Raw genomic sequence first — 27,006 nt, 5'->3', positions numbered from 1 at the left:
GGACACGCACGCACACACACACACGCACACACACACACGCACACACACGCGCACGCACGGACACGCACGCACACACAAGCACACACGCACACACACGCACACACAAGCACGCACGCACACACACACACATGCACACGCACGCACACACACACACACAAGCACGCACGCACACACACACACAAGCACGCACACACACGCACGCACGCACAAGCAAGCACACACACACACACGCACGCACACACACACACACACACGCACGCACAAGCACGCGCACGCACACAAGCGCACACACACAAACACGCACGCACACACAAGCACACGCACGCACACACGCACACACGCACGCACACACACACACACGCACACACGCACGCACACAAGCACGCACGCACACACAAGCACGCACACACAAGCACGCACACACACACGCACACACGCACGCGCACACACACAAACACACACGCACACGCACACACAAGCACACGCACGCACACACGCACACACGCACGCACACACACACGCACACACGCACACACACACACACACACACACGCGCACACAAGCACGCACACACACACACACACGCACACACGCACACACACACACGCACGCACGCACGCACGCACACACACACGCACGCGCGCACACACGCACACACACACAACGCACACACACACACACACGCACACACACACGCACGCACACACACACACACGCACACACACACACACACGCACGCACGCACGCACACAAGCACGCACACACACAAGCACACACACACACACGTGTGCACGCACACACACAAGCACACACGCACACACACACACACACACGCACACACACACACACACGCACGCACACAAGCACGCACACACACGCACACACACAAGCACACACACACACACGTGTGCACGCACACACACAAGCACACACGCACACACACAAGCACGCACACACACACACACACACACGCGCACGCACGCACACGCACGCACACACGTCAGCGATCGGCGCGCGCGACAACTCGTTGAACACGCACGCAGCGACAGCAACCGCCCTTCGCCACCAAGTGGCTTGTGCCCGGCACACGCACCAAAAACACGTTGACGTGGTGAAAGTGGGGGGGGGGGGTGTGGGGGGGGAAGAGGTGCGGGGCAAGCGTATGGGCAGAACAGAGGTCGCAAACGGGTTTTGATTCCTTACCCGTACCCGTACCCGGCCGCACCAGGGTCGCAAATGGGTACCCGTACCCGTACCCGGCCGGGTACGGGTAGCCGGGGTAACGTGTAGGGTACGGGTATCGGGTACCCGATTGCGACCTCTGAGATGAAGCCATGTTGCAGGCGCGGGTGGGTTGATTCTAGGAACTTGAATTGTGAGAAGAGACAAGACGTTGGGAAATGAGTGACAATCACGGTGACTCACCATCTTCTTGGTTCGTTCGGTAGAGTCACGTGACTTTACCGAAGCCGGGTATCGGGTAGGGTACGGGTATCGGGTACCCGGTTGCGACCTCTGGGGCAGAAGCAGCGTGTGCGGGTGAAACACAGATGCCGAGGGAGTGAGGAATGAAAAGGGGATCTCCAAAACCGCTGCCAGACCCCTGACCACGCAAACCCCCCCCTCCCCACCCCGTGCCGTCAGTCGGTGGAACTCGCCCCGCGGGAGCAGCGCCGGGTCGTGCCGTGCTGTGCCGGCCGTGCCGGGCCTGGTCGTGCCGTGCCGCACGACCGCCCCGCCAGAGTTCGCGTGCCCAGGTGGAGTTGAGCGAGCGAGCGAGCGAGCGAGGGAGCGAGCGAGGGATGTGATTCGACGAGGATGCGCAGTGGGAGGCACGGGGATGGCCAACGCTGGGTTTGGACCCTGTTCATGGCGGGGGTTTCGCTGGCGTGTCTGCGCGTGTCTGCGTGTGTCTGCGTGTGTCTACGTGTGTCTGCGTGTGTCTGCGTGTGTCTGCGTGTGCACGTGTGTCTACGTGTCTGCGTGTGTCTGCGTGTGTCTGCGTGTGTCTGCGTGTGTCTGCATGTGTGCACGTGTGTCTGTGTGTGTCTGCGTGTGTCTGTGTGTGTCTGCGTGTGTCTGCGTGTGTGCACGTGTGTGTCTGCGTGTGCCTGCGTGTGCACGTGTGTCTGCGTGTGTCTGCGTGTGTCTGCGTGTGCACGTGTGTCTGCGTGTGTCTGCGTGTGTGCACGTGTGTGTCTGCGTGTGTCTGTGTGCACGTGTGTCTGCGTGTGCACGTGTGTCTGCGTGTGCACGTGTGTCTGCGTGTGCCTGCGTGTGCCTGCGTGTGTCTGCGTGTGTCTGCGTGTGCACGTGTGTCTGCGTGTGCACGTGTGTCTGCGTGTGTCTGCGTGTGTCTGCGTGTGTCTGCGTGTGCACGTGTGTCTGCGTGTCTGCGTGTGTCTGCGTGTGCACGTGTGTCTGCGTGTGCACGTGTGTCTGCGTGTCTACGTGTGTCTGCGTGTGTGCACGTGTGTGTCTGCGTGTGTCTGCGTGTGCACGTGCCTGCGTGTGTCTGCGTGTGTCTGCGTGTGTGCACGTGTGTGTCTGCGTGTGTCTGTGTGTGCACGTGTGTCTGCGTGTGCACGTGTGTCTGCGTGTGCACGTGTGTCTGCGTGTGCCTGCGTGTGCACGTGTGTCTGCGTGTGCACGTGTGTCTGCGTGTGTCTGCGTGTGTCTGCGTGTGCACGTGTGTCTGCGTGTGCCTGCGTGTGCACGTGTGCCTGCGTGTGTCTGCGTGTGTCTGCGTGTGCACGTGTGTCTGCGTGTGTGCACGTGTGTGCCTGCGTGTGTCTGTTGGGGCACTAATTGGGGCAGGAATTGGGGCAGGAATTGGGGCAGGAATTGTGGCAGGAATTGTGGCAGGAATTGGGGTCAGGAATGCACCAGATCTGCTCATCTCTCTCTTGGAAGCTGAGCAGGTATAAAGTAAACACGAGCCTCGATGGACACTGCTCTTGGTGAGTGAGCCACCACCGTGTGGCTTTAAAATGTTGTCCGGCGTGCGTTTCCACGCTCCCCAACTCAACTACAGTGGGCCGGGAGAGACGTTGACTCCCTCGCCCGGTAGGCAGGAGGTCGTGGGTTCAATCCCGACCCCAACGACACCTGATGCTGTATATTTGGAGTTTGCGTCGCTCTCTCTCTCGCGGCGGAGAGATGTTAACTAACTCACCTGGTATACAGGAGGTCGTGGGTGCCATCCCGACCCGGATGCCTGCTGCATCTTTGGAGTTTGCGTATCTCTCTCATCATCATCATCACGGTGGCTAGGAGATGTTAACTCCCTCGCCTGGTATGCAGGAGGTCGTGGGTTCGATCCCGGCCCTGACGATGCCTGCTGCTGCTGTATATTTGTAGTTTGCGTGTCTCTCTCATCATCATCATCACGGTGGCTAGGAGATGTTGACTACCTCGCCTGGTATGCAGGAGGTCGTGGGTTCGATCCGGACCCTGACGACGCCTGCTGCTGCTGCTGTACATTTGTGGTTTGCGTGTCTCTCTCATCATCATCATCACGGTGGCTAGGAGATGTTGACTACCTCGCCTGGTATGCAGGAGGTCGTGGGTTCGATCCGGACCCTGACGACGCCTGCTGCTGCTGTACATTTGTGGTGTCTCTCTATAAATTTCCACATGATAAGCCACTCCGTTGAGCTGTCAATTGCGGCCAAGTCACTTCTGAAAAAGAGCTAAAATGCTCATCGAGCATGGGTCTCTACACCAGAGGTCGCAAACGGGTTTTGATTCCTTACCCGTACCCGGCCGCAACAGGGTCGCAAACGGGTACCCGTACCCGGGCCGGGTACGGGTAGGGTACGGGTATCGGGTATCTGATTGCGACCTCTGGGATGAAGCCGTGTTGCAGGCGCGGGTGGGTTGATTCTAGGAACTTGAATTGTGAGAAGAGACAAGACGTTGGGAAATGAGTGACAAACGGTGACTCACCAGTGACTCACGGCCTACCCGTACCCGGCCGCACCAGGGTCGCAAACGGGTACCCGTACCCGGCCGTACCCGTACCTGGCCGGGTACGGTACGGGTATCGGGTAGGGTACGGGTATCGGGTAGGGTACGGGTATCGGGTACCCGGTTGCGACAAACGATGCTACGCTCTACTCTTCGGTTCGTTCGGTAGTGTCGCGTAGAAAGACAAGATGTTATTGGTTCTTTCGGTAAAGTCACGTAGAAGGGAAGTAATAAAATAATAAAAATAAAACACAATACAATAATTATTATTTTATTTTATTGTGTTTTATATTTATTATTTTATTACTTCCCTTCTACGTGACTTTACCGAAAGAACCAAGAAGATGAATCCCTGCAGTGACGAAAGCTTTACATCGAAAAGTTACTCACCAGTGACTCACGGCCTACCCGGCTACCCGTACCCGGCCGCACCAGGGTCGCAAACGTCTACCCGTACCCGGCCGGGTACGGGTAGCCGGGCATCGGGTAGGGTACGGGTATCGGGTACCCGGTTGCGACCTCTGGGATGAAGCCATGTTGCAGGCGCGGGTGGGCTGATTCTAGGAACTTGAATTGTGAGAAGAGACAAGACGTTTGGAAATGAGTGACAAACGGTGACTCACCAGTGACTCACGGCCTACCCGTACCCGTACCCGGCCGCACCAGGGTCGCAAACGGGTACCCGTACCCAGCCGGGTACCCAGCCTGGTACGGGTAGCCGGGTATCGGGTAGGGTACGGGTATCGGGTACCCGGTTGCGACCTCTGACACGCCCACACGCGTGTGTACGTACACAAAGGTCGGGTGGCCAGGGGTGGGGGGTGGAAGTGGTGACGGGGGGGAGGGGGGGAGACTGCCACCGATTCGACGGACACAAATGGATGGGCGGGCGGGGGGGGGGCTGTGAGCGCGCAAGCGGTGAAGCGGTCGGTTCCGTGTGGCACGGGCACCGCACTTACTGGCACCAGCTTCCAGTACCACTTGGAGGGAGACTGCCCAAGTAAGGCGAGGTCGGCGGGGGAGGAGAGAAAAGCGTTAGGGGGGGGTGGGGGCGGCGTGAACCACGCGCGCAGAGAGTGGCGCGGTTGGTGGCGAGGTGCGGCAAAGATGCGGTGTGTGTACTGTGTGTGTGTACTGTGTGTACTGTGTGTGTGTGTTTACTATGTGTGGTGTATGTGTGGTGTATGTGTGGTGTGTGTGTGGTGTGTGTGTGGTGTGTGTGTGGTGTATGTGTGGTGTGTGTGTGCTGTGTGTGTGCTGTGTGAGTGCTGTGTGTGTACTGTGTGTGTGGTGTGTGTGTGGTGTGTGTGTGGTGTGTGTGTGCTGTGTGTGTACTGTGTGTGTGTACTGTGTGTGTGTACTGTGTGTACTGTGTGTGTACTGTGTGTGTGTGGTGTGTGTACTGTGTGTGTGGTGTGTGTGTACTGTGTGTGTACTGTGTGTGTGGTGTGTGTGTACTGTGTGTGTACTGTGTGTGTGGTGTGTGTACTGTGTGTGTGTACTGTGTGTGTGGTGTGTGTGTACTGTGTGTGTGGTGTGTGTGTACTGTGTGTGTGTACTGTGTGTGTGTACTGTGTGTGTGTGGTGTGTGTGTGTACTGTGTGTGTGTACTGTGTGTGTACTGTGTGTACTGTGTGTGTGTACTGTGTGTGTGGTGTGTGTGTGGTGTGTGTGTACTGTGTGTGTGGTGTGTGTACTGTGTGTATGTACTGTGTGTGTGGTGTGTGTACTGTGTGTGTGTACTGTGTGTGGTGTGTGTGTACTGTGTGTGTACTGTGTGTACTGTGTACTGTGTGTGTGTGTGTACTGTGTGTGTGGTGTGGGTGTGGTGTGTTTACTGTGTGTGTACTGTGTGTGTACTGTGTGTGGTGTGTGTGTGGTGTGTGTGTGTGGTGTGTGTGGTGTGTGTGTGTACTGTGTGTGTACTGTGTGTGTAGTAGCTGGTAGTGGTTGTACGGTAGTGCTAACTGGTGGTGGTGGTTCTTCGTATCTATACTGATGTTGGTTTGATTACAATCTTTGCGTTAATTTATTGTCCTTCAACCCGCACACCTCTCATTAGCACGGTGGGCTCTGTCCAGCGCAAAATAAGTGATGTTCACACGGCAGTAGTAGTAGTAGCTGGTGGTGGTGATGGTGGTAGTTGTATAGTAGTAGTAGTAGCAGCTGGTGGTGGTGATGGTGGTAGTTGTATAGTAGTAGTAGCTGGTAGTGGTTGTACGGTAGTGGTAACTGATGGTGGCTGTACAATAGTCGTAGCTGGTGGTTGTAGTGGTCGTTGTACGGTAGTAGTAGTAGTAGCAGGTGATGGTGATGGTGGTAGTTGTACGGTAGTAGTAGTAGTAGCAGCTGGTGATGGTGGTAGTTGTACGGTAGTAGTAGTAGTAGCAGGTGATGGTGATGGTGGTAGTTGTATAGTAGTAGTAGTAGCTGGTGGTGATGGTGGTAGTTGTATAGTAGTAGTAGCAGGTGATGGTGATGGTGGTAGTTGTACGGTAGTAGTAGTAGTAGTAGCAGCTGGTGATGGTGGTAGTTGTACGGTAGTAGTAGTAGTAGCAGTAGCTGGTGGTGGTGATGGTGGTAGTTGTACGGTAGTAGTAGTAGTAGCTGGTGGTGATGGTGGTAGTTGTACGGTAGTAGTAGTAGCAGCTGGTGATGGTGATGGTGGTAGTTGTACGGTAGTAGTAGTAGTAGCTGGTGATGGTGATGGTAGTTGTATAGTAGTAGTAGTAGGTGATGGTGATGGTGGTAGTTGTACGGCAGTAGTAGTAGCTGGTGGTGGTGATGGTGGTAGTTGTACGGCAGTAGTAGTAGCTGGTGGTGGTGATGGTGGTAGTTGTACGGTAGTAGTAGTAGTAGCTGGTGGTGATGGTGGTAGTTGTACAGTAGTAGTAGTAGCAGGTGATGGTGATGGTGGTAGTTGTACAGTAGTAGTAGTAGCTGGTGGTGATGGTGGTAGTTGTACGGTAGTAGTAGTAGTAGCTGGTGATGGTGATAGTTGTACGGTAGTAGTAGTAGTAGCTGGTGGTGATGGTGGTAGTTGTACGGTGGTAGTAGTAGTAGTAGCTGGTGGTGGTGATGGTGGTAGTTGTACGGTAGTAGTAGTAGTAGCTGGTGGTGATGGTGGTAGTTGTACAGTAGTAGTAGTAGCAGCTGGTGGTGATGGTGGTAGTTGTACGGTAGTAGTAGTAGTAGCTGGTGATGGTGGTAGTTGTACGGTAGTAGTAGTAGTAGCTGGTGGTGATGGTGGTAGTTGTACGGTAGTAGTAGCAGTAGCTGGTGATGGTGGTAGTTGTACGGCAGTAGTAGTAGTAGCTGGTGATGGTGGTAGTTGTACGGCAGTAGTAGTAGCTGGTGATGGTGGTAGTTGTACGGTAGTAGTAGCAGCTGGTGATGGTGATAGTTGTACGGCAGTAGTAGTAGTAGCTGGTGATGGTGGTAGTTGTACGGCAGTAGTAGTAGCTGGTGATGGTGGTAGTTGTACGGTAGTAGTAGCAGCTGGTGATGGTGATAGTTGTACGGTAGTAGTAGTAGTAGCTGGTGATGGTGATAGTTGTACGGTAGTAGTAGTAGTAGCTGGTGATGGTGGTAGTTGTACAGTAGTAGTAGTAGCAGCTGGTGATGGTGATGGTGGTAGTTGTACGGTAGTAGTAGTAGTAGCTGGTGGTGATGGTGGTAGTTGTACGGTAGTAGTAGTAGTAGCTGGTGGTGATGGTGGTAGTTGTACGGTAGTAGTAGTAGTAGCTGGTGGTGATGGTGGTAGTTGTACGGTAGTAGTAGTAGCAGCTGGTGGTGGTGATGGTGGTAGTTGTACGGTAGTAGTAGCAGTAGCTGGTGGTGGTGATGGTGGTAGTTGTACGGTAGTAGTAGTAGTAGCTGGTGGTGATGGTGGTAGTTGTACGGTAGTAGTAGCAGTAGCTGGTGGTGATGGTGGTAGTTGTACGGTAGTAGTAGCAGTAGCTGGTGGTGGTGATGGTGGTAGTTGTACGGTAGTAGTAGTAGCAGCTGGTGGTGGTGATGGTGGTAGTTGTACAGTAGTAGTAGTAGCAGCTGGTGGTGGTGATGGTGGTAGTTGTACGGTAGTAGTAGTAGTAGCTGGTGGTGATGGTGGTAGTTGTACGGTAGTAGTAGCAGTAGCTGGTGGTGGTGATGGTGGTAGTTGTACGGTAGTAGTAGTAGTAGCTGGTGGTGATGGTGGTAGTTGTACGGTAGTAGTAGTAGTAGCAGCTGGTGGTGATGGTGGTAGTTGTACGGTAGTAGTAGTAGTAGCTGGTGATGGTGGTAGTTGTACGGTAGTAGTAGTAGTAGTAGCTGGTGGTGATGGTGGTAGTTGTACGGTAGTAGTAGTAGCTGGTGGTGATGGTGGTAGTTGCATAGTAGTAGTAGCTGGTAGTGGTTGTACGGTAGTGCTAACTGGTGGTGGTGGTGGTGCAGTAGTAGTAGCTGGTAGTGGTTGTAGTGGTCGTTGTACGGTAGTAGTAGCAGCTGGTGATGGTGGTAGTGATGTTCACACAGCAGTAGTATTGTAGCTGGTGATGGTGATGGTGGTAGTTGTATAGTAGTAGCAGTAGCTGGTAGTGATGGTGGTAGTGATGTTCACACAGCAGTAGTATTGTAGCTGGTGATGGTGATGGTGGTAGTTGTACGGCAGTAGTAGTAGCTGGTGGTGGTGATGGTGGTAGTTGTACAGTAGTAGTAGTAGCAGCTGGTGATGGTGGTAGTGATGTTCGCACGGCATGGCAGTGGTGTCGGCGTTGCGGGTGTACCCATCCCGCACGGTGGTTGACGACGACTGGCGCGTCTCCGGCGAGCCGTTACCTTGTGGTGGGCTGGCGACTCCGACCTCTGTCGCAGTTTCCACTCAGCCTCCACAATCTCGCGCATCTTCATGTTCACCTGCGCACAACGACAACCGATCGGCAGCGTGGCCTCTGTGAATTCACTCGTGCGCGCGAGCGCGCGTGTGAATTATCCCGTTCTTTTAACAATGAAAAGCGAAAGTCCCATTTAAGTGTAATGTGAGGTTATATCCGGGTCGTTGACGGTTTACAACTCGTCACGACGATTGGCTCTGCCGGTCCTGGTTCATAGCCAATGGGGGGGAAGCCTAGGGGCGTGGCCCTGACGTAATGGCAAGGTGACAGCTGCAAGTAGAGGATTGCTTCTGCTGGCTTTAGCCACAGCCAATGGGGAGACGAGTCAGGGGCGTGGTCCCGGGAGCCTCTGGGATATTCCACGGAGGCTAACCAGGATTCGTGGAAACGTACCACGTGACCCGGGTATTAAATAGGGGTGGAGACGAAGGACACGTGGTCAGAATGGGAACGAACGGAGGAAGGGGGCCACGTGGGAGCGGGGCTCCGGGATGCCACGTGGCGGTGTGTCTCTCTCTCTCTAGCTGTCCCTCTCACGCTGCCTCTCAGCAGAGTGAAGGAAAGCTGTAACGCAAGGTTGAATAAAAGACCGGATTCCAGAAGTCGCCTCAACGAGCTTTATTACATAAGTATTCAAAGCGAATTTGAAGCACCCTGTGTATTTGGAGTTTGCGCGTCTCTCTCTCTCTTCACCCCCGTGGTCGCGTGGATTTTTCTCCGGGTCCTCCCGGTTTTTCCCCCCCGCCGCGTTTAGAGTCGGCGCCACGCGTTTCCAGCATTTGACTGCCGCTATAAAATTTCCAGGCGACGACGATGACGAGAAGCGAACAGTTCAGTTCCATAGTTTGTCGTGTAGCACGACAAACTCTGCTGCTCTGCTGCCTGCTGCGTTTCCGCCAGAGGTCGCAACCGGGTACCCGATACCCGCATCCTACCCGATACCCGGCTACCCGTACCCGGTCGGGTAGGGGTACCCGTTTGCGACCCTGGTGCGCCCAGGTACGGGTACGGGTAGGCCGTGAGTCACTGGTGAGTCACCGTTTGTCACTCATTTCCCAACGTCTTGTCTCTTCTCACAATTCAAGTTGCTAGAATCAACCCACCCGCGCCTGCAACGCGGCTTCATCCCAGAGGTCGCAATCGGGTACCCGATACCCGTACCCGGCCGGGTACAGGTACGGGTAGGGTACGGGTACCCATTTGCGACCCTGGTGCGGCCGGGTACGGGTAAGGAATCAAAACCCGTTTGCGACCTCAGGTTTCCGCGTACGCCAGCGCGTTACCCGCGTGCGTTCCCCTCGCCACCCCGTACGCTCACCTTGTTGATCCAGAAGAGCATGGCGTCCTCCAGGCCGTAGGGGAGCTCCTGCGAGGCGGAGAACGTGGAGAAGCGCTGCACGGCCGCGACCACTCGCTCCACGCTCATCATCTCCACCGCCACCGCCATCATCAGCGCGTCCATCAGGGCCAGGTGAGCGACCTGATCACGCGGGCGGGCACACGGACGCTTCGTTAAACCGTTCCTACAGAGACCCACGCTCATAGAGACCCACAGAGACCCATACTCAGAGAGACCCACAGAGACCCATACTCAGAGAGACCCACAGAGACCCACGCTCAGAGACCCACAGAGACCCACGCTCATAGAGACCCACAGAGACCCATACTCATAGAGACCCACAGAGACCCATACTCATAGAGACCCACAGAGACCCATACTCAGAGAGACCCACAGAGACCCACGCTCAGAGACCCACAGAGACCCATACTCATAGAGGCCCATACTCATAGAGACCCACAGAGACCCACACAGACCCACACTCATAGAGACCCACAGAGACCCACGCTCATAGAGACCCACAGAGACCCATACTCAGAGACCCAGAGAGACCCACAGAGACCCACAGAGACCCATACTCAGAGACCCATACTCAGAGACCCACAGAGACCCACAGAGACCCATACTCAGAGACCCAGAGAGACCCACAGAGACCCACAGAGACCCATACTCAGAGACCCAGAGAGACCCACAGAGACCCACACTCAGAGACCCAGAGAGACCCACAGAGACCCACACTCAGAGACCCACAGAGACCCACAGAGACCCACAGAGACCCACAGAGACCCACACTCAGAGACCCACAGAGACCCACAGAGACCCACACTCACAGAGACCCACAGAGACACACACTCACAGAGACCCACACTCACAGAGACCCACACTCACAGAGACCCACACTCACAGAGACCCACACTCACAGAGACCCACACTCACAGAGACCCACACTCACAGAGACCCACACTCACAGAGACCCACACTCATAGAGACCCACACTCATAGAGACCCACACTCATAGAGACCCACAGAGACCCACACTCATAGAAACCTACAAAAACCCGTTAAGGGAAATGGTTAAGAACATGCATCTCCCTCCGCGTTCACGCATCTCACGTGACACCTCTCCGCGTCGCGTGGCGCGTCGCTCGTGTTGACGTTACAGCAAATATAAACACAGAACAAGACGCGCGCTCATCTCGGAGAGCCCGGCGACACTTTCCGTGGGGAATTCAGGACGAGAGTGAGAGAGAGTGAGAGAGAGAGTGGGAGAGAGAGAGTGGGAGAGAAAAAAAGACCCGCTAGAGGCAGACCCACAGAGAGTCGGAGGAATGCGCCGGCGCTGATAGTGTTCGCGCCAGCACCCCCCCCCCACCCACCGCCGTCCCCCTCTCACCGGGGTCGCTTCACCCCCGGTGACATCGGCACGTTTTCAACAAAGCAAAAAGCTCTGCCGGCACGCGCCGGGATTACGCGCGTGACGCGAGGGGGGGGGGGCACGGGGGGAATGACGCGCGGCAAAAGCGGCCCCCCGGTACTCCCCGCCCCTCGCCCCCCCCTACCCCGCCGCACCCCCCCCCCCCCCTCCTGGCCCGGCGTAACAAAATCAGTGGGGAGCACAGGTGATGGTGGTGGTGGTGGTGGTGCAGCATCTGCCAATCATTTCGGTCAATCCGTGACTATTTCACGACTCATCTTCTTGGTTCTTTCGGTAAAGTCACGTAGAATGGAAATAAAAAAATAATAAAATAAAACTTTATAATATTTTATTATGTTTTACTTTATTATTTTTTTGTTTCCATTCTACGTGACTTTACCGAAAGAATGGAAATAATAAAATAATAAAATAAAACTTTATAATATTTTATTATGTTTTACTTTATTCTTTTTCGGTTTCCATTCTACGTGACTTTACCGAAAGAACCAAGAAGATGAATCCCTGCAGTCACGAAAGCTTTAAATCGAAATATTTCACGACTATTTTGTACCGGGAGGGGAAAAAAGTATTTGATCCCCTGCTGATTTTGTACGTTTGCCCACTGACAAAGAAATGATCAGTCTATAATTTTAATGGTAGGTTTCTTTGAACAGTGAGAGACAGAGTAACAACAACAAAATCCAGAAAAACGCATGTCAAAAATGTTATAAATTGATTGGCATTTTAATGAGGGAAATAAGTATTTGACCCCTCTCAATCAGAAAGATGTCTGGCTCCCAGGTGTCTTTTATACAGGTAACGACAGAATAACAACAACAAAATCCAGAAAAACGCATGTCAAAAATGTTATAAATTGATTGGCATTTTAATGAGGGAAATAAGTATTTGAGCCCTCTCAATGAGAAAGATTTCTGGCTCCCAGGTGTATTTTATACAGGTAACGACAGAATAACAACAACAAAATCCAGAAAAACGCATGTCAAAAATGTTATAAATTGATTGGCATTTTAATGAGGGAAATAAGTATTTGACCCCTCTCAATGAGAAAGATGTCTGGCTCCCAGGTGTCTTTTATACAGGTAACGACAGAATAACAACAACAAAATCCAGAAAAACGCATGTCAAAAATGTTATAAATTGATTGGCATTTTAATGAGGGAAATAAGTATTTGACCCCTCTCAATGAGAAAGATGTCTGGCTCCCAGGTGTCTTTTATACAGGTAACGACAGAATAACAACAACAAAATCCAGAAAAACGCATGTCAAAAATGTTATAAATTGATTGGCATTTTAATGAGGGAAATAAGTATTTGACCCCCTCTCAATGAGAAAGATGTCTGGCTCCCAGGTGTCTTTTATACAGGTAACGACAGAATAACAACAACAAAATCCAGAAAAACGCATGTCAAAAATGTTATAAATTGATTGGCATTTTAATGAGGGAAATAAGTATTTGACCCCCTCTCAATCAGAAAAATGTCTGGCTCCCAGGTGTCTTTTATACAGGTAACGACAGAATAACAACAACAAAATCCAGAAAAACGCATGTCAAAAATGTTATAAATTGATTGGCATTTTAATGAGGGAAATAAGTAATTGACCCCCTCTCAATGAGAAAGATGTCTGGCTCCCAGGTGTCTTTTATACAGGTAACGAGCTGAGATTAGAAGCACACTCTTAAAGGGAGGTAAGGCCCCAATCCGTGCCACTGTGGAGCTCGTTATCAGTAGCGAACCCTGGCAATCGCAAATGACAACAAGGTGGCCGATGATCATCATCATCGTCGTCATCATCGTCATCGTCATCATCGTCATCGTCGTCATCGTCATCATCGTCATCGTCATCATCGTCTTCATCATCATCGTCGTCGTCATCGTCGTCATCATCATCGTCGTCATCATCGTCATCGTCGTCATCGTCATCATCATCATCGTCATCATCGTCATCGTCGTCATCATCATCATCATCATCGTCATCATCATCGTCATCATCATCGTCATCGTCATCGTCGTCATCGTCATCATCGTCGTCATCATCGTCATCATCGTCGTCATCATCGTCATCGTCATCATCGTCGTCATCGTCATCATCGTCATCGTCGTCATCGTCATCATCGTCATCGTCATCATCGTCATCGTCATCATCGTCATCATCGTCATCGTCGTCGTCGTCATCGTCGTCATCATCATCGTCGTCATCATCGTCATCGTCGTCATCGTCATCATCATCATCGTCGTCATCGTCGTCATCATCATCATCATCATCATCGTCATCATCATCATCATCATCGTCATCATCATCGTCATCATCATCGTCATCGTCATCGTCGTCATCGTCATCATCGTCGTCATCATCGTCGTCATCATCGTCATCGTCATCATCGTCATCATCATCGTCATCATCATCGTCATCATCATCGTCATCATCATCGTCATCATCATCGTCGTCATCATCATCGTCATCATCGTCATCATCGTCATCATCGTCATCATCGTCATCATCATCGTCATCATCATCGTCATCATCGTCATCATCATCATCATCATCGTCATCGTCGTCGTGCGGAAATGTACAGCGGCATCCAAAAACGCGTGTTTCCATAGACTCATAGAGACCCACAGAGACCCACAGAAATCCACTCATAGAGACCCACAGAGACCCACAGAAATCCACGCATAGCGGCCAACAGAGATCCACTCATAAAGCCCAACAGAGACCCACAGAGACCCACACTCAGAGGCCCATACTTATAGAGACCCACAGACACCCATAGAGACCCATACTCAGAGGCCCATACTTATAGAGACCAACAGAGACCCATACAGACCCACAGAGACCCATACTCAGAGGCCCATACTTATAGAGACCCACAGAAACCCACAGACCCATACTTATAGAGACCCACAGAGACCCATCCAAGTCTCGGGTGAAGCCGGGTAGTACAGCAAGTAGGACAAAAATACTATATAAAATCTTTTAAAACCTACTGCTAAGAATCCAAGTCTCGGGCGAAGCCGGGTAGTACAGCAAGCAGGACAAAAATACAAAATAAAACGTTTTAAAACCTACTACTATGAATCCAAGTCTCGGGCGAAGCCGGGTAGTACAGCAAGCAGGACAAAAATACAAAATAAAAAGTTTTAAAAGCTACTACTAAAAATCCAAGTCTCGGGCAAAACCGGTTAGTACAGCAAGCAGGACAAAAATACAAAATAAAATGTTTTAAAACCTACTGCTAAGAATCCAAGTCTCGGGCGAATCCGGGTAGTACAGCAAGCAGGACAAAAATACAAAATAAAATGTTTAAAACCTACTACTATGAATCCAAGTCTCGGGCGAAGCCGGGTAGTACAGCAAGCAGGACAAAAATACAAAATAAAAAGTTTTAAAACCTACTACTAACAATCCAAGTCTCGGGCGAATCCGGGTAGTACAGCAAGCAGGACAAAAATACAAAATAAAATGTTTTAAAACCTACTGCTAAGAATCCAAGTCTCGGGCGAATCCGGGTAGTACAGCAAGCAGGACAAAAATACAAAACTAAAAGTTTTAAGTTGAATGCCACCCGGTCGTCGTGGTGGCCGCATCCTCTCACCATGTTGATGGGCGTGCGTGCCAGGTCATCCTCCGTGATACTAATGAGAGAGAGACACCGCAAACTCCAAATATACAGCAGCAGGCGTCGTCAGGGTCAGGATCGAACCCACGACGACGACCTTCCTGCGATGGATATTTTGGGATTCTCCGCGATTCCGAGTTATCCTCGACTGCCCTCCCCCGTCATCAGCGCGGATCAATTGAGGACAAGAATCCAAAGTCTCGTGCGAAGCCGGGTAGTAAAGCAAGCAGGACAAAAATACAAAATAAAAAGTTTCAAGTTGAACGCCACCCGGTCGTCGTGGTGGCCGCAGCCGCTCACCATGTTGATGGGCGTGTGTGCCAGGTCATCCTCCGTGATGGGGGTCTCCCCGGCACCGCCGCCCAGCACGTGAAGGCCCTTGTCGGCCAGGGCCCGCACCACCGCCCCGTGGCCCCCGCCGGGACCCGCGGTGGGGCCCCTGTCGCAGCCGCCGCCGCCCCCGTTGCCCCCGCGCATCACCAGCAGGCAAACCTACGCGGGGCGCCGGGACCGGAGAGCAGGCCACGCGGAGAGCGAGAGGAGCGAGAAGGGAGAGAGGTGAGAGAGAGGTGAGTGAGAGATGAGAGAGAGGTGAGTGAGAGATGAGAGAGAGGTGAGTGAGAGATGAGAGAGAGGTGAGTGAGAGATGAGAGAGATGTGAGTGAGAGATGAGAGAGATGAGAGAGATGAGAGAGAGATGAGAGAGATGAGAGAGAGATGAGAGAGAGGTGAGAGAGACGAGATAGATGAGTGAGTAGAGAGAGTTGAGAGAGAGATGAGAGAGAGAGAAATGAGAGGTGAGAGAGAGGTGAGAGAGATGAGAGAGAGGTGAGAGAGTTACAAAATTAATAAAAGTAGTAAAATAAAAATAAAATAAAAATCACCGTCAAAGCACGCTCGCTGATTACAGCTATCGTGCTGTGACGGTTCCACCTGAAGGCGGAAGCTTGTGTTGCCTCCGAAACGTCGTGATTTCTATTTTATTTTTATTTTACTTTTATTAATTTTATTTTTTTACCTACGTGACTTTACCGAAAAAACCTAAGAATATGAATACTTGCAGTCACAAAAGCTTCACATCTAGAATTAATCGGAACTGCTCTGTGTGATTTTCTAGGGCTCTGTGCGAGTCCGTGCACGTGTGTACGTACGGTGTGAACTTCTTTCGCACCATACGTACGTAGCCGACCCTGCTTATCAGAACTGCTCTGTGTGATTCTCTGGGGCTCTGTGCGAGTCTGTGCACGTGTGTACGTACTGTGTGAACTTCTTTCACACCGTGCGTACGTATCTTTATACGTGACTTTACCGAAAGAACCAAAGAGTAATTCCTGCAGTCACGAAAGCTCAAAATTAAGATTTAATCAGAACTGCCCTGTGCGATTCTCTGGGGCTCTGTGCGAGTCTGTGCACGTGTGTACGTACTGTGTGAACTTCTTTCGTACCGTACGTACGTAGCCGACCCTGTTAATCAGAACTGTTCTTTGCGATTCTCTGGGGCTCTGTGCGAGTCTGTGCACGTGTGTACGTGCGGTGTGAACTGCTTTCATACCGGGCGTACGTAGCCGACCCTGTTAATCAGAACGGCTCTGTGTGATTCTCTGGGGCTCTGTGCAAGTCTATGCACGTGTGTACGTACGGTGTGATTCTCTAGGGCTCTGTGCGAGTCTGTGCACGTGTGTACGTACGGTGTGAACTGCTTTCATACCGGGCGTACGTAGCCGACCCTGTTAATCAGAACGGCTCTGTGTGATTCTCTGGGGCTCTGTGCGAGTCTATGCACGTGTGTACGTACGGTGTGATTCTCTAGGGCTCTGTGCGAGTCTGTGCACGTGTGTACGTACGGTGTGAACTTCTTTCATACCGGGCGTACGTAGCCGACCCTGTTAATCAGAACTGCTCTGTGTGATTCTCTGGGGCTCTGTGCGAGTCTATGCACGTGTGTACGTACGGTGTGATTCTCTAGGGCTCTGTGCGAGTCTATGCACGTGTGTACGTACGGTGTGATTCTCTAGGGCTCTGTGCGAGTCTGTGCACGTGTGTACGTACGGTGTGATTCTCTGGGGCTCTGTGCGAGTCTGTGCACGTGTGTACGTACGGTGTGATTCTCTAGGGCTCTGTGCGAGTCTGTGCACGTGTGTACGTACGGTGTGATTCTCTGGGGCTCTGTGCGAGTCTATGCACGTGTGTACGTACGGTGTGATTCTCTAGGGCTCTGTGCGAGTCTATGCACGTGTGTACGTACGGTGTGATTCTCTAGGGCTCTGTGCGAGTCTGTGCACGTGTGTACGTACGGTGTGAACTTCTTTCATACCGGGCGTACGTAGCCGACCCTGTTAATCAGAACTGCTCTGTGTGATTCTCTGGGGCTCTGTGCGAGTCTATGCACGTGTGTACGTACGGTGTGATTCTCTGGGGCTCTGTGCGAGTCTGTGCACGTGTGTACGTACGGTGCGAACTGCTTTCATACCGGGCGTACGTAGCCGACCCTGTTAATCAGAACGGCTCTGTGTGATTCTCTGGGGCTCTGTGCGAGTCTATGCACGTGTGTACGTACGGTGTGATTCTCTGGGGCTCTGTGCGAGTCTGTGCACGTGTGTACGTACGGTGTGAACTGCTTTCATACCGGGCGTACGTAGCCGACCCTGTTAATCAGAACGGCTCTGTGTGATTCTCTGGGGCTCTGTGCGAGTCTGTGCACGTGTGTACGTACGGTGTGATTCTCTGGGGCTCTGTGCGAGTCTATGCACGTGTGTACGTACGGTGTGATTCTCTGGGGCTCTGTGCGAGTCTGTGCACGTGTGTACGTACGGTGTGATTCTCTAGGGCTCTGTGCGAGTCTGTGCACGTGTGTACGTACGGTGTGATTCTCTGGGGCTCTGTGCGAGTCTATGCACGTGTGTACGTACGGTGTGATTCTCTAGGGCTCTGTGCGAGTCTGTGCACGTGTGTACGTACGGTGTGATTCTCTGGGGCTCTGTGCGAGTCTATGCACGTGTGTACGTACGGTGTGATTCTCTGGGGCTCTGTGCGAGTCTGTGCACGTGTGTACGTACGGTGTGATTCTCTAGGGCTCTGTGCGAGTCTGTGCACGTGTGTACGTACGGTGTGATTCTCTGGGGCTCTGTGCGAGTCTATGCACGTGTGTACGTACGGTGTGATTCTCTAGGGCTCTGTGCGAGTCTGTGCACGTGTGTACGTACGGTGTGAACTTCTTTCATACCGGGCGTACGTAGCCGACCCTGTTAATCAGAACTGCTCTGTGTGATTCTCTGGGGCTCTGTGCGAGTCTATGCACGTGTGTACGTACGGTGTGATTCTCTGGGGCTCTGTGCGAGTCTGTGCACGTGTGTACGTACGGTGTGAACTGCTTTCATACCGGGCGTACGTAGCCGACCCTGTTAATCAGAACGGCTCTGTGTGATTCTCTGGGGCTCTGTGCGAGTCTATGCACGTGTGTACGTACGGTGTGATTCTCTGGGGCTCTGTGCGAGTCTGTGCACATGTGTACGTACGGTGTGAACTGCTTTCATACCGGGCGTACGTAGCCGACCCTGTTAATCAGAACGGCTCTGTGTGATTCTCTGGGGCTCTGTGCGAGTCTGTGCACGTGTGTACGTACGGTGTGATTCTCTGGGGCTCTGTGCGAGTCTATGCACGTGTGTACGTACGGTGTGATTCTCTGGGGCTCTGTGCGAGTCTGTGCACGTGTGTACGTACGGTGTGATTCTCTAGGGCTCTGTGCGAGTCTGTGCACGTGTGTACGTACGGTGTGATTCTCTGGGGCTCTGTGCGAGTCTATGCACGTGTGTACGTACGGTGTGATTCTCTAGGGCTCTGTGCGAGTCTGTGCACGTGTGTACGTACGGTGTGATTCTCTGGGGCTCTGTGCGAGTCTATGCACGTGTGTACGTACGGTGTGATTCTCTGGGGCTCTGTGCGAGTCTGTGCACGTGTGTACGTACGGTGTGATTCTCTAGGGCTCTGTGCGAGTCTGTGCACGTGTGTACGTACGGTGTGATTCTCTGGGGCTCTGTGCGAGTCTATGCACGTGTGTACGTACGGTGTGATTCTCTGGGGCTCTGTGCGAGTCTGTGCACGTGTGTACGTACGGTGTGATTCTCTAGGGCTCTGTGCGAGTCTGTGCACGTGTGTACGTACGGTGTGATTCTCTGGGGCTCTGTGCGAGTCTATGCACGTGTGTACGTACGGTGTGATTCTCTAGGGCTCTGTGCGAGTCTGTGCACGTGTGTACGTACGGTGTGATTCTCTGGGGCTCTGTGCGAGTCTATGCACGTGTGTACGTACGGTGTGATTCTCTGGGGCTCTGTGCGAGTCTGTGCACGTGTGTACGTACGGTGTGATTCTCTAGGGCTCTGTGCGAGTCTGTGCACGTGTGTACGTACGGTGTGATTCTCTGGGGCTCTGTGCGAGTCTATGCACGTGTGTACGTACGGTGTGATTCTCTGGGGCTCTGTGCGAGTCTGTGCACGTGTGTACGTACGGTGTGATTCTCTGGGGCTCTGTGCGAGTCTATGCACGTGTGTACGTACGGTGTGATTCTCTAGGGCTCTGTGCGAGTCTATGCACGTGTGTACGTACGGTGTGATTCTCTGGGGCTCTGTGCGAGTCTATGCACGTGTGTACGTACGGTGTGATTCTCTGGGGCTCTGTGCGAGTCTGTGCACGTGTGTACGTACGGTGTGATTCTCTGGGGCTCTGTGCGAGTCTATGCACGTGTGTACGTACGGTGTGATTCTCTGGGGCTCTGTGCGAGTCTATGCACGTGTGTACGTACGGTGTGATTCTCTGGGGCTCTGTGCGAGTCTATGCACGTGTGTACGTACGGTGTGATTCTCTGGGGCTCTGTGCGAGTCTATGCACGTGTGTACGTACGGTGTGATTCTCTGGGGCTCTGTGCGAGTCTGTGCACGTGTGTACGTACGGTGTGATTCTCTGGGGCTCTGTGCGAGTCTGTGCACGTGTGTACGTACGGTGTGATTCTCTGGGGCTCTGTGCGAGTCTGTGCACGTGTGTACGTACGGTGTGATTCTCTGGGGCTCTGTGCGAGTCTGTGCACGTGTGTACGTACGGTGTGAACTTCTTTCGCACCGTACGTACGTCGCCAACCGTGAAAATCGGAGGTGCGGGGGTGGGGGGGGGGGGGTGCTTTCAGCAAGCTAAAAGAAGCGCCGCACACCTGAGAGTAGAGCTCCCCGGTGAGTAGCAGGCGCGTCACGGGAGGCTTGATGTGCTCCTGCTCGTACTGGTCCGTGTAGAAGGGGTCACGCAGGTGTTCCGGCACGTGATCTGCGGAGAGCGGGGGGGGGGGGGGGGGAGACGGTTGCTCGCGGCGACGGGTACCGCGGCGACGGGTACCGCGGCGACGGGTACCGCGGCGGCGATGGTGTCGCCGTGGTAACCCACGGCCGTGGCGACCGGAGCGTCGACGTGGTGCGGTTGATAATTGTTTTTTTACCCTTTTATCTGGCAACAAAACTGACGCATTTTTTTTACAAGGAGTCATGTTTGCATTGACCCTTGACCACAATACCTGCAGTCGTAATGCAAAAAAAAAAACACAACTCTGATAATGTATGTGCACTGTCCTTGAAGTTGATTGGTCCACACCCGAGACAGCTTTCCTTAGAGCCTAGTCTCACATGGTGTTGGACCAGATGACACAAAAAAAAACACAACTCTGATAATGTATGCACTGTCCTTGAAGTTGATTGGTCCACACCCGAGACAGCTTTCCTTAGAGCCTAGTCTCACATGGTGTTGGACCAGATGACGCCAAAAGGCGCATGGTGCGGTTGCTCGCGGCGACGGGAGCGCGTGCGACGGGTACCGCCGCGGCGACGACATCGTCGCCGCGGCAACTACTGCCGTTGCCGCCGGCGATGCCCCGGCGACGACGACGGTAACCGTTGCTCACCAGCGCCGTACGCCTTGCCGAGGAGCCAGGCGAGGCTGGCGGCCGTCTTGGCCCGGTTGGCATCGTAGCGTTCGGGGGGCACGACGGCCGGCGCCCCCCTCCCCTGCACCCGCCACCGGCGGCCCCCCCGCCCCAGCCGTTGTCTTGCGCCAGCGACTCCGACATGGCCCCCCCTGCAGAGGGCAGAGAGGCAGGCCGGGGGGATGTCAAGATACAGCAGTATCACCCTCCTCGTAACCGCGGCGATCGGTTCCGCGAAACGGGCCGTCAAGCGATTTGGGGTCGTCAAGCGAGCGTGGGGGAGAGCGCGTTGAAGGCTCGATTTCACGATGACGTTTAAAACAACGGATGTTGTTCCTAATAGGGTTTTTTCCCCCTTTTTTCTGGCAACAAAACGGACACCTTTAGCAGGGAATCGTGCTTACATTAACCACAATACTTGCAGTCAAATGCAGACAAAAAACAATACTCTGATAATTTGTGCGTTGTCTTTGAAACTGATTGGTCCACACCAGAGACAGCTTTCTTTAGAGTCTAGTCTCATACGGTGTTCGACCAGATGACGCCAAAAGGCGGAAACAAAGGGGAAAAACACCATTAGTATATTTTGGTACATGATGGATATTGTTCCCTTTAAACATTTCTACAATACGTAAAGATGCCGACGACATCATGAACACAACATAGATTCAGGAACGCGGTTAATCGACGCATTAATTAATATTTGCTGTTGCCTACAACAGCCCATCGATAGCAGGGCAGGAATGGTCAGTAAGCGAACACATTGGAGCTCTGTCAAGGCACTACACTACTAACACATTCCTGCGGAGGGAGCTGGTAGGAACATTGGGTTGCTCGGTCAATGGCCAGGGTCAACGACGGCGTGGTGTATTCCGCAAATATGGACGACTGTGAGGGCGGGCACAAGCCGGCGTGAGTAGGTTAAACGTTGAGTTTTATAAGGGCACCACGGGGTGACCAGCCCCTCCCCACCCAGCCCCACCCCTCCCACCCAGCCCCACCCTCCCCACCCCAGCCCCTCCCTCCCCACCCAGCCCCTCCCCAACCCACCCTCCCCTCCCCACCCAGCCCCTCCCTAACATCCCCACCCAGCCCCTCCCCACCCCACCCTCCCCACCCCCACCCTCCCCTCCCCACCCAGCCCCTCCCTACCATCCCCACCCAGCCCCTCTCCACCCCACCCTCCCCTCCCCACCCAGCCCCTCCCTACCATCCCCACCCAGCCCCTCCCCACCCTCCCCACCCCACCCTCCCCTCCCCACCCAGCCCCTCCCTAACATCCCCACCCAGCCCCTCCCCACCCCACCCTCCCCTCCCCACCCAGCCCCTCCCTACCATCCCCACCCAGCCCCTCCCCACCCCACCCTCCCCACCCTCCCCTCCCCACCCAGCCCCTCCCTAACATCCCCACCCAGGCCCTCCCCCACCCCACCCTCCCATCCCCACCCAGCCCCTCCCTACCATCCCCACCCAGCCCCTCCCCACCCCACCCTCCCCTCCCAGCCCTTCCCTACCATCCCCACCCAGCCCCTCCCCACCCTCCCCTCTCCACCCAGCCCCACCCCTCCCATTTTTGGATGCACGACGGACGGACGGACACAATAATCCCCTGTGGGCTGGTGTAACCAGGAGGTTCCTACCAGTATAAAATACACAATACGCTACCATACACTACAGCAGCAGCAGCAGCAGCAGGAGCAGCAGCAGCAGCAGCAGCAGCAGGAGCAGCAGCAGCAGCAGCAACAGCAGCAGCAGGAGCAGCAGCAGCAGCAGCAGCAGGAGCAGCAGCAGCAGCAGCAGCAGCAGCAGCAGGAGCAGCAGCAGGAGCAGCAACAGCAGCAGCAGCAGCAGGAGCAGCAGCAGCAGCAGCAGGAGCAGCAGCAGCAGTAGCAGCAGCAGGAGCAGCAGCAGCAGCAGCAGGAGCAGCATCATCATCAGCAGCAGGAGCATCAGCAGCAGCATCATCATCAGCAGCAGGAGCAGCATCATCATCAGCAGCAGGAGCAGCAGCAGCAGCAGCAGGAGCAGCAGCAGCAGGAGCAGCAGCAGGAGGAGCAGCAGCAGCAGCAGGAGCAGCATCATCATCAGCAGCAGGAGCATCAGCAGCAGCATCATCATCAGCAGCAGGAGCAGCATCATCATCAGCAGCAGGAGCATCAGCAGCAGCATCAGCAGCAGCATCATCATCAGCAGCAGCAGCAGCAGCAGGAGCAGCAGCAGGAGCAGCAGGAACAGTAGCAGCATCATCATCATCATCAGCAGCAGGAGCATCAGCAGCAGGAGCATCACAGCGGCACCCGTACGATGGCTTCTTTGTTGCGACAAATCAGATGCGGCGACAGCATCACTGTCGCACTGGCGAGCGGTGGCTGCTGCTGCTGCGGAGGATGATGAGGAGGATGATGATGATGATGATGAGGAGGATGATGAGGAGGATGATGATGAGGATGATGATGAGGATGATGAGGAGGATGATGATGAGGATGATGAGGAGGATGATGATGAGGATGATGAGGATGATGAGGATGATGATGAGGAGGATGATGATGATGAGGAGGAGGCTTGCCGATCATTTCATCCTGCACATCGGGGCCTACGCTGGGATTCCCACCGCCGTCGAAAACAAAGATCCCCCCCCCGCCCCCCACCGTGTAGGCTGTAACACGCTGTAGGGGCAAGTGCTGTTAGTAGCGAGCACTGCTTATGAAGGGTGGGCCAGCACCACAAAGACAAACATCCCCCATATAGCCTTAATAGACTGTAGGGGCAAGTGCTGTTAGTAGCGAGCACTGCTTATGAAGGCTACCGGCACAGTGGCACACGAGGGGGTGGGTGGCCAGCACCACAAAGACAAACATCCCCGATACCCGTACCCTACCCGATACCCGGCTGCCCGTACCCGGCACGGGTAGCCGTTTGCGACCCTGGTGCGGCCGGGTACGGGTAGGCCGTGAGTCACTGGTGAGTCACCGTTTGTCACTCATTTCCCAACGTCTTGTCTCTTCTCACAATTCAAGTTGCTAGAATCAACCCACCCGCGCCTGCAACGCGGCTTCATCCCAGAGGTCACAACCGGGTACCCGATACCCGTACCCTACCCGTACCCGGCCGGGTATAGCAACGGATGCATCAGCCGTAGCAACAGATGTCTCAGCCATGGCAACGGATGTCTCAGCCGTAGCAACGGATGTCTCAGCCGTAGCAACGGATGTCTCGGCCATGGCAACGGATGCCTCAGCCAAAGCAACGGATGCCTCAGCCATAGCAACGGATGTCTCAGCCATAGCAACGGATGCCTCAGCCATAGCAACGGATGCCTCAGCCATAGCAACGGGTATCTCAGCCGTAGCAATGGATGCCTCAGCCATAGCAACGGATGCCTCAGCCGCGGCAACGGATGTAGCCACGGCAACGGATGCCTCAGCCGTAGCAACGGATGTCTCAGCCGTAGCAAGGGATGTAGCCATGGCAACGGATGCCTCAGCCGCGGCAACGGATGCTTGTAGCCACGGCAACGGATGCCTCAGCCGTGGCAACGGATGTCTCGGCCATAGCAACGGATTTAGTCACGATGACAGATTGATGGTCGCGCCGATTCACTCTCAGCAACAAGGATTTACGTTTGCGACACATTCATCGTGCACACCACCGCAGATGCAGTCACCGCGACAACACGCCATGCTGTCGTTCCCCTCCCTGCTCTCTCGTGTGACACGGAAGCAACGATTCACTCAAAAGTTATTGAATTATTGACTGCAGGGCCCCCCCCCCCCCCCCCACCACTCCCCCAACAACCCCCAAAGGAGATCGGTGAAGCGCTTGAGAGCTCATCGGATTCATCGATCTAAATGAAGAACCAAGAATATGCAGGGATTCATATTTTCTTGGTTCTTTCGGTAAAGTCACGTAGAAGGGAAATAAAAAAATAATAATAAAAATTACAATAAAATTATCACGACGTTTCGACTGTGACACAAGCAATCGTCATCGGGTGTGAAAACCACAGCAAGGAAATTTATAAAATAATAACATTCCCATTGTTATACCGAAGGTGAATATACCTCGGAGAACATCTGTCAAGAAGAGCTTCACGGATCATCGGATTCCCCACGGGCTAAATGACGACTCCCATTTTCTTGGTTCTTTCGGTAAAGTCATTACGTAGAAGGGAAATAATAAAATAATAAAAATAAAACATTATAAAAGAATTAAAATAATACATAATAAATTAATCATCTTGGTTCTTTCGGTAAAGTCATTACGTAGAAGGGAAATAATAAAATAATAAAAATAAAACATTATAAAAGAATAAAAATAATACATAATAAATTAATCATCTTGGTTCTTTCGGTAAAGTCGTCACGTAGAAGGGAAATAATAAAATAATAAAAATAAAACATAATAAAATACAATTCTCACGACGTTTCGGCCACAACGCAAGCAGCCGTCCTCAGGTGAAGAACAGGTCTGTCGGAAAGACAGCGTCTGAATGGGCACCACCAGGCTTGGCAGCGTATATTTAAGCTGGGTTGGAGGAGGGAAGGGCGCCTTGCATTGTGGCCGAAACGTCGTGAGAATTGTATTTTATTATGTTTTATTTTTATTATTTTATTATTTCCCTTCTACGTGACTTTACCGAAAGAACCAAGAAGAAGATGGGCTTTATACCTTTTCAGATTCCTCACAGTCTAAATGAAGATTCCCATTGTTTTTCTGGGAGGCGGACACACACGCTTGGAGCAATGATGCGGAGTGACGGTGCTGAAAGTATAAATAAAGATTCCGATTCTGAAATTTTTTTTTATTTAAAAATTTAAATTTAAAAAATTACCAGGTTTAAGGCCCCACTGTCTTATGATGTATAGCTCGTCTTCAGGGGTGACCTGGCGGCCACAAATGATAGCGGCTGAACCAAGCGACGGCTTTACAATCGCGTCGTGATGTCAATCAGCGGCCAAACACTGTGAAGGCGTGACGTGGATAAGAAATGTGGGAAGGAAAAAGTGGAGGACCCGGACAAAAATCCATGCCACCACGGCGAGGTAGTTAACATCTCCTAGCCACCGTGATGATGATGATGATGAGAGAGAAACACAGAATCGAAATATACAGCAGCAGAAGGCATCGTCAGAGTCGGGATCGAACCCACGACCTCCTGTAGACCAGGCTAGGTAGTTAACATCTCCTAGCCACCGTGATGATGACATCTCCTAGCCACCGTGATGATGATGATGATGATGAGAGAGAAACACAGAATCGAAATATACAGCAGCAGAAGGCATCGTCAGAGTCGGGATCGAACCCACGACCTCCTGTAGACCAGGCTAGGTAGTTAACATCTCCTAGCCACCGTGATGACGATGATGAGAAAGACACGCAGACTCCAAATATACAGCAACAGCAGCAGGCATCGTCAGGGTCGGGATCGAACCCACGACCTCCTGTAGACCAGGCGAGGTAGTTAACATCTCACCACGGGAAGAGAGAGAGAGAGAGACGCAGACTCCAAATATACAGCAGCAGCAGGCATCGTCAGGTTCAGGATTTAACCAGGCGAGGTAGTCAACATCTCCTAGCCACCGTGAGGTAGTTAACATCTCGCCACAAGCAAACTCCAAATATACAGCAGCAGGCATCGTCAAGGTCTGGATTGAACTCACGACCTCCTGTATACCAGGCGAGGTAGTTAACATCTCGCCACATCCAAACTCCAAATATACAGAAGCAGGCGTCAGGGTCTGAATTGAACCCACGGCCTCCTGTGCACCAGGCGAGGTAGTTAACATCTCACCACCGTGATGATGATGATG

General features: G+C 53.0%; 1 protein-coding gene across 1 annotated transcript in view; it reads right to left on the bottom strand.

Moving 5' to 3' along the window:
* The window catches only part of LOC144740999 (calmodulin-regulated spectrin-associated protein 1-B-like), a gene marked incomplete at its 3' end in the record, with an annotated part of 41,752 nt that extends 20,412 nt beyond the window's left edge, over positions 1-21,340 (bottom strand). The window contains 7 exon segments of the mRNA XM_078623691.1: positions 4,929-4,961; positions 8,788-8,865; positions 10,162-10,323; positions 15,538-15,729; positions 20,438-20,547; positions 21,176-21,287; positions 21,290-21,340. Of these exon segments, the coding sequence (XP_078479817.1) occupies positions 4,929-4,961; positions 8,788-8,865; positions 10,162-10,323; positions 15,538-15,729; positions 20,438-20,547; positions 21,176-21,287; positions 21,290-21,340 (738 nt within the window).
* Between the last annotated feature and the right edge of the window lie 5,666 nt (positions 21,341-27,006).

Source organism: Lampetra planeri, unplaced genomic scaffold, assembly GCF_965212315.1.
Source record: "Lampetra planeri unplaced genomic scaffold, kcLamPlan1.2.h2 scaffold_379, whole genome shotgun sequence".
Taxonomy (NCBI): Eukaryota; Metazoa; Chordata; class Hyperoartia; order Petromyzontiformes; family Petromyzontidae; genus Lampetra; species Lampetra planeri.
The sequence above is the reverse complement of the archived record's forward strand: the minus strand, read 5'-3'. Positions and strand labels throughout refer to the sequence as shown.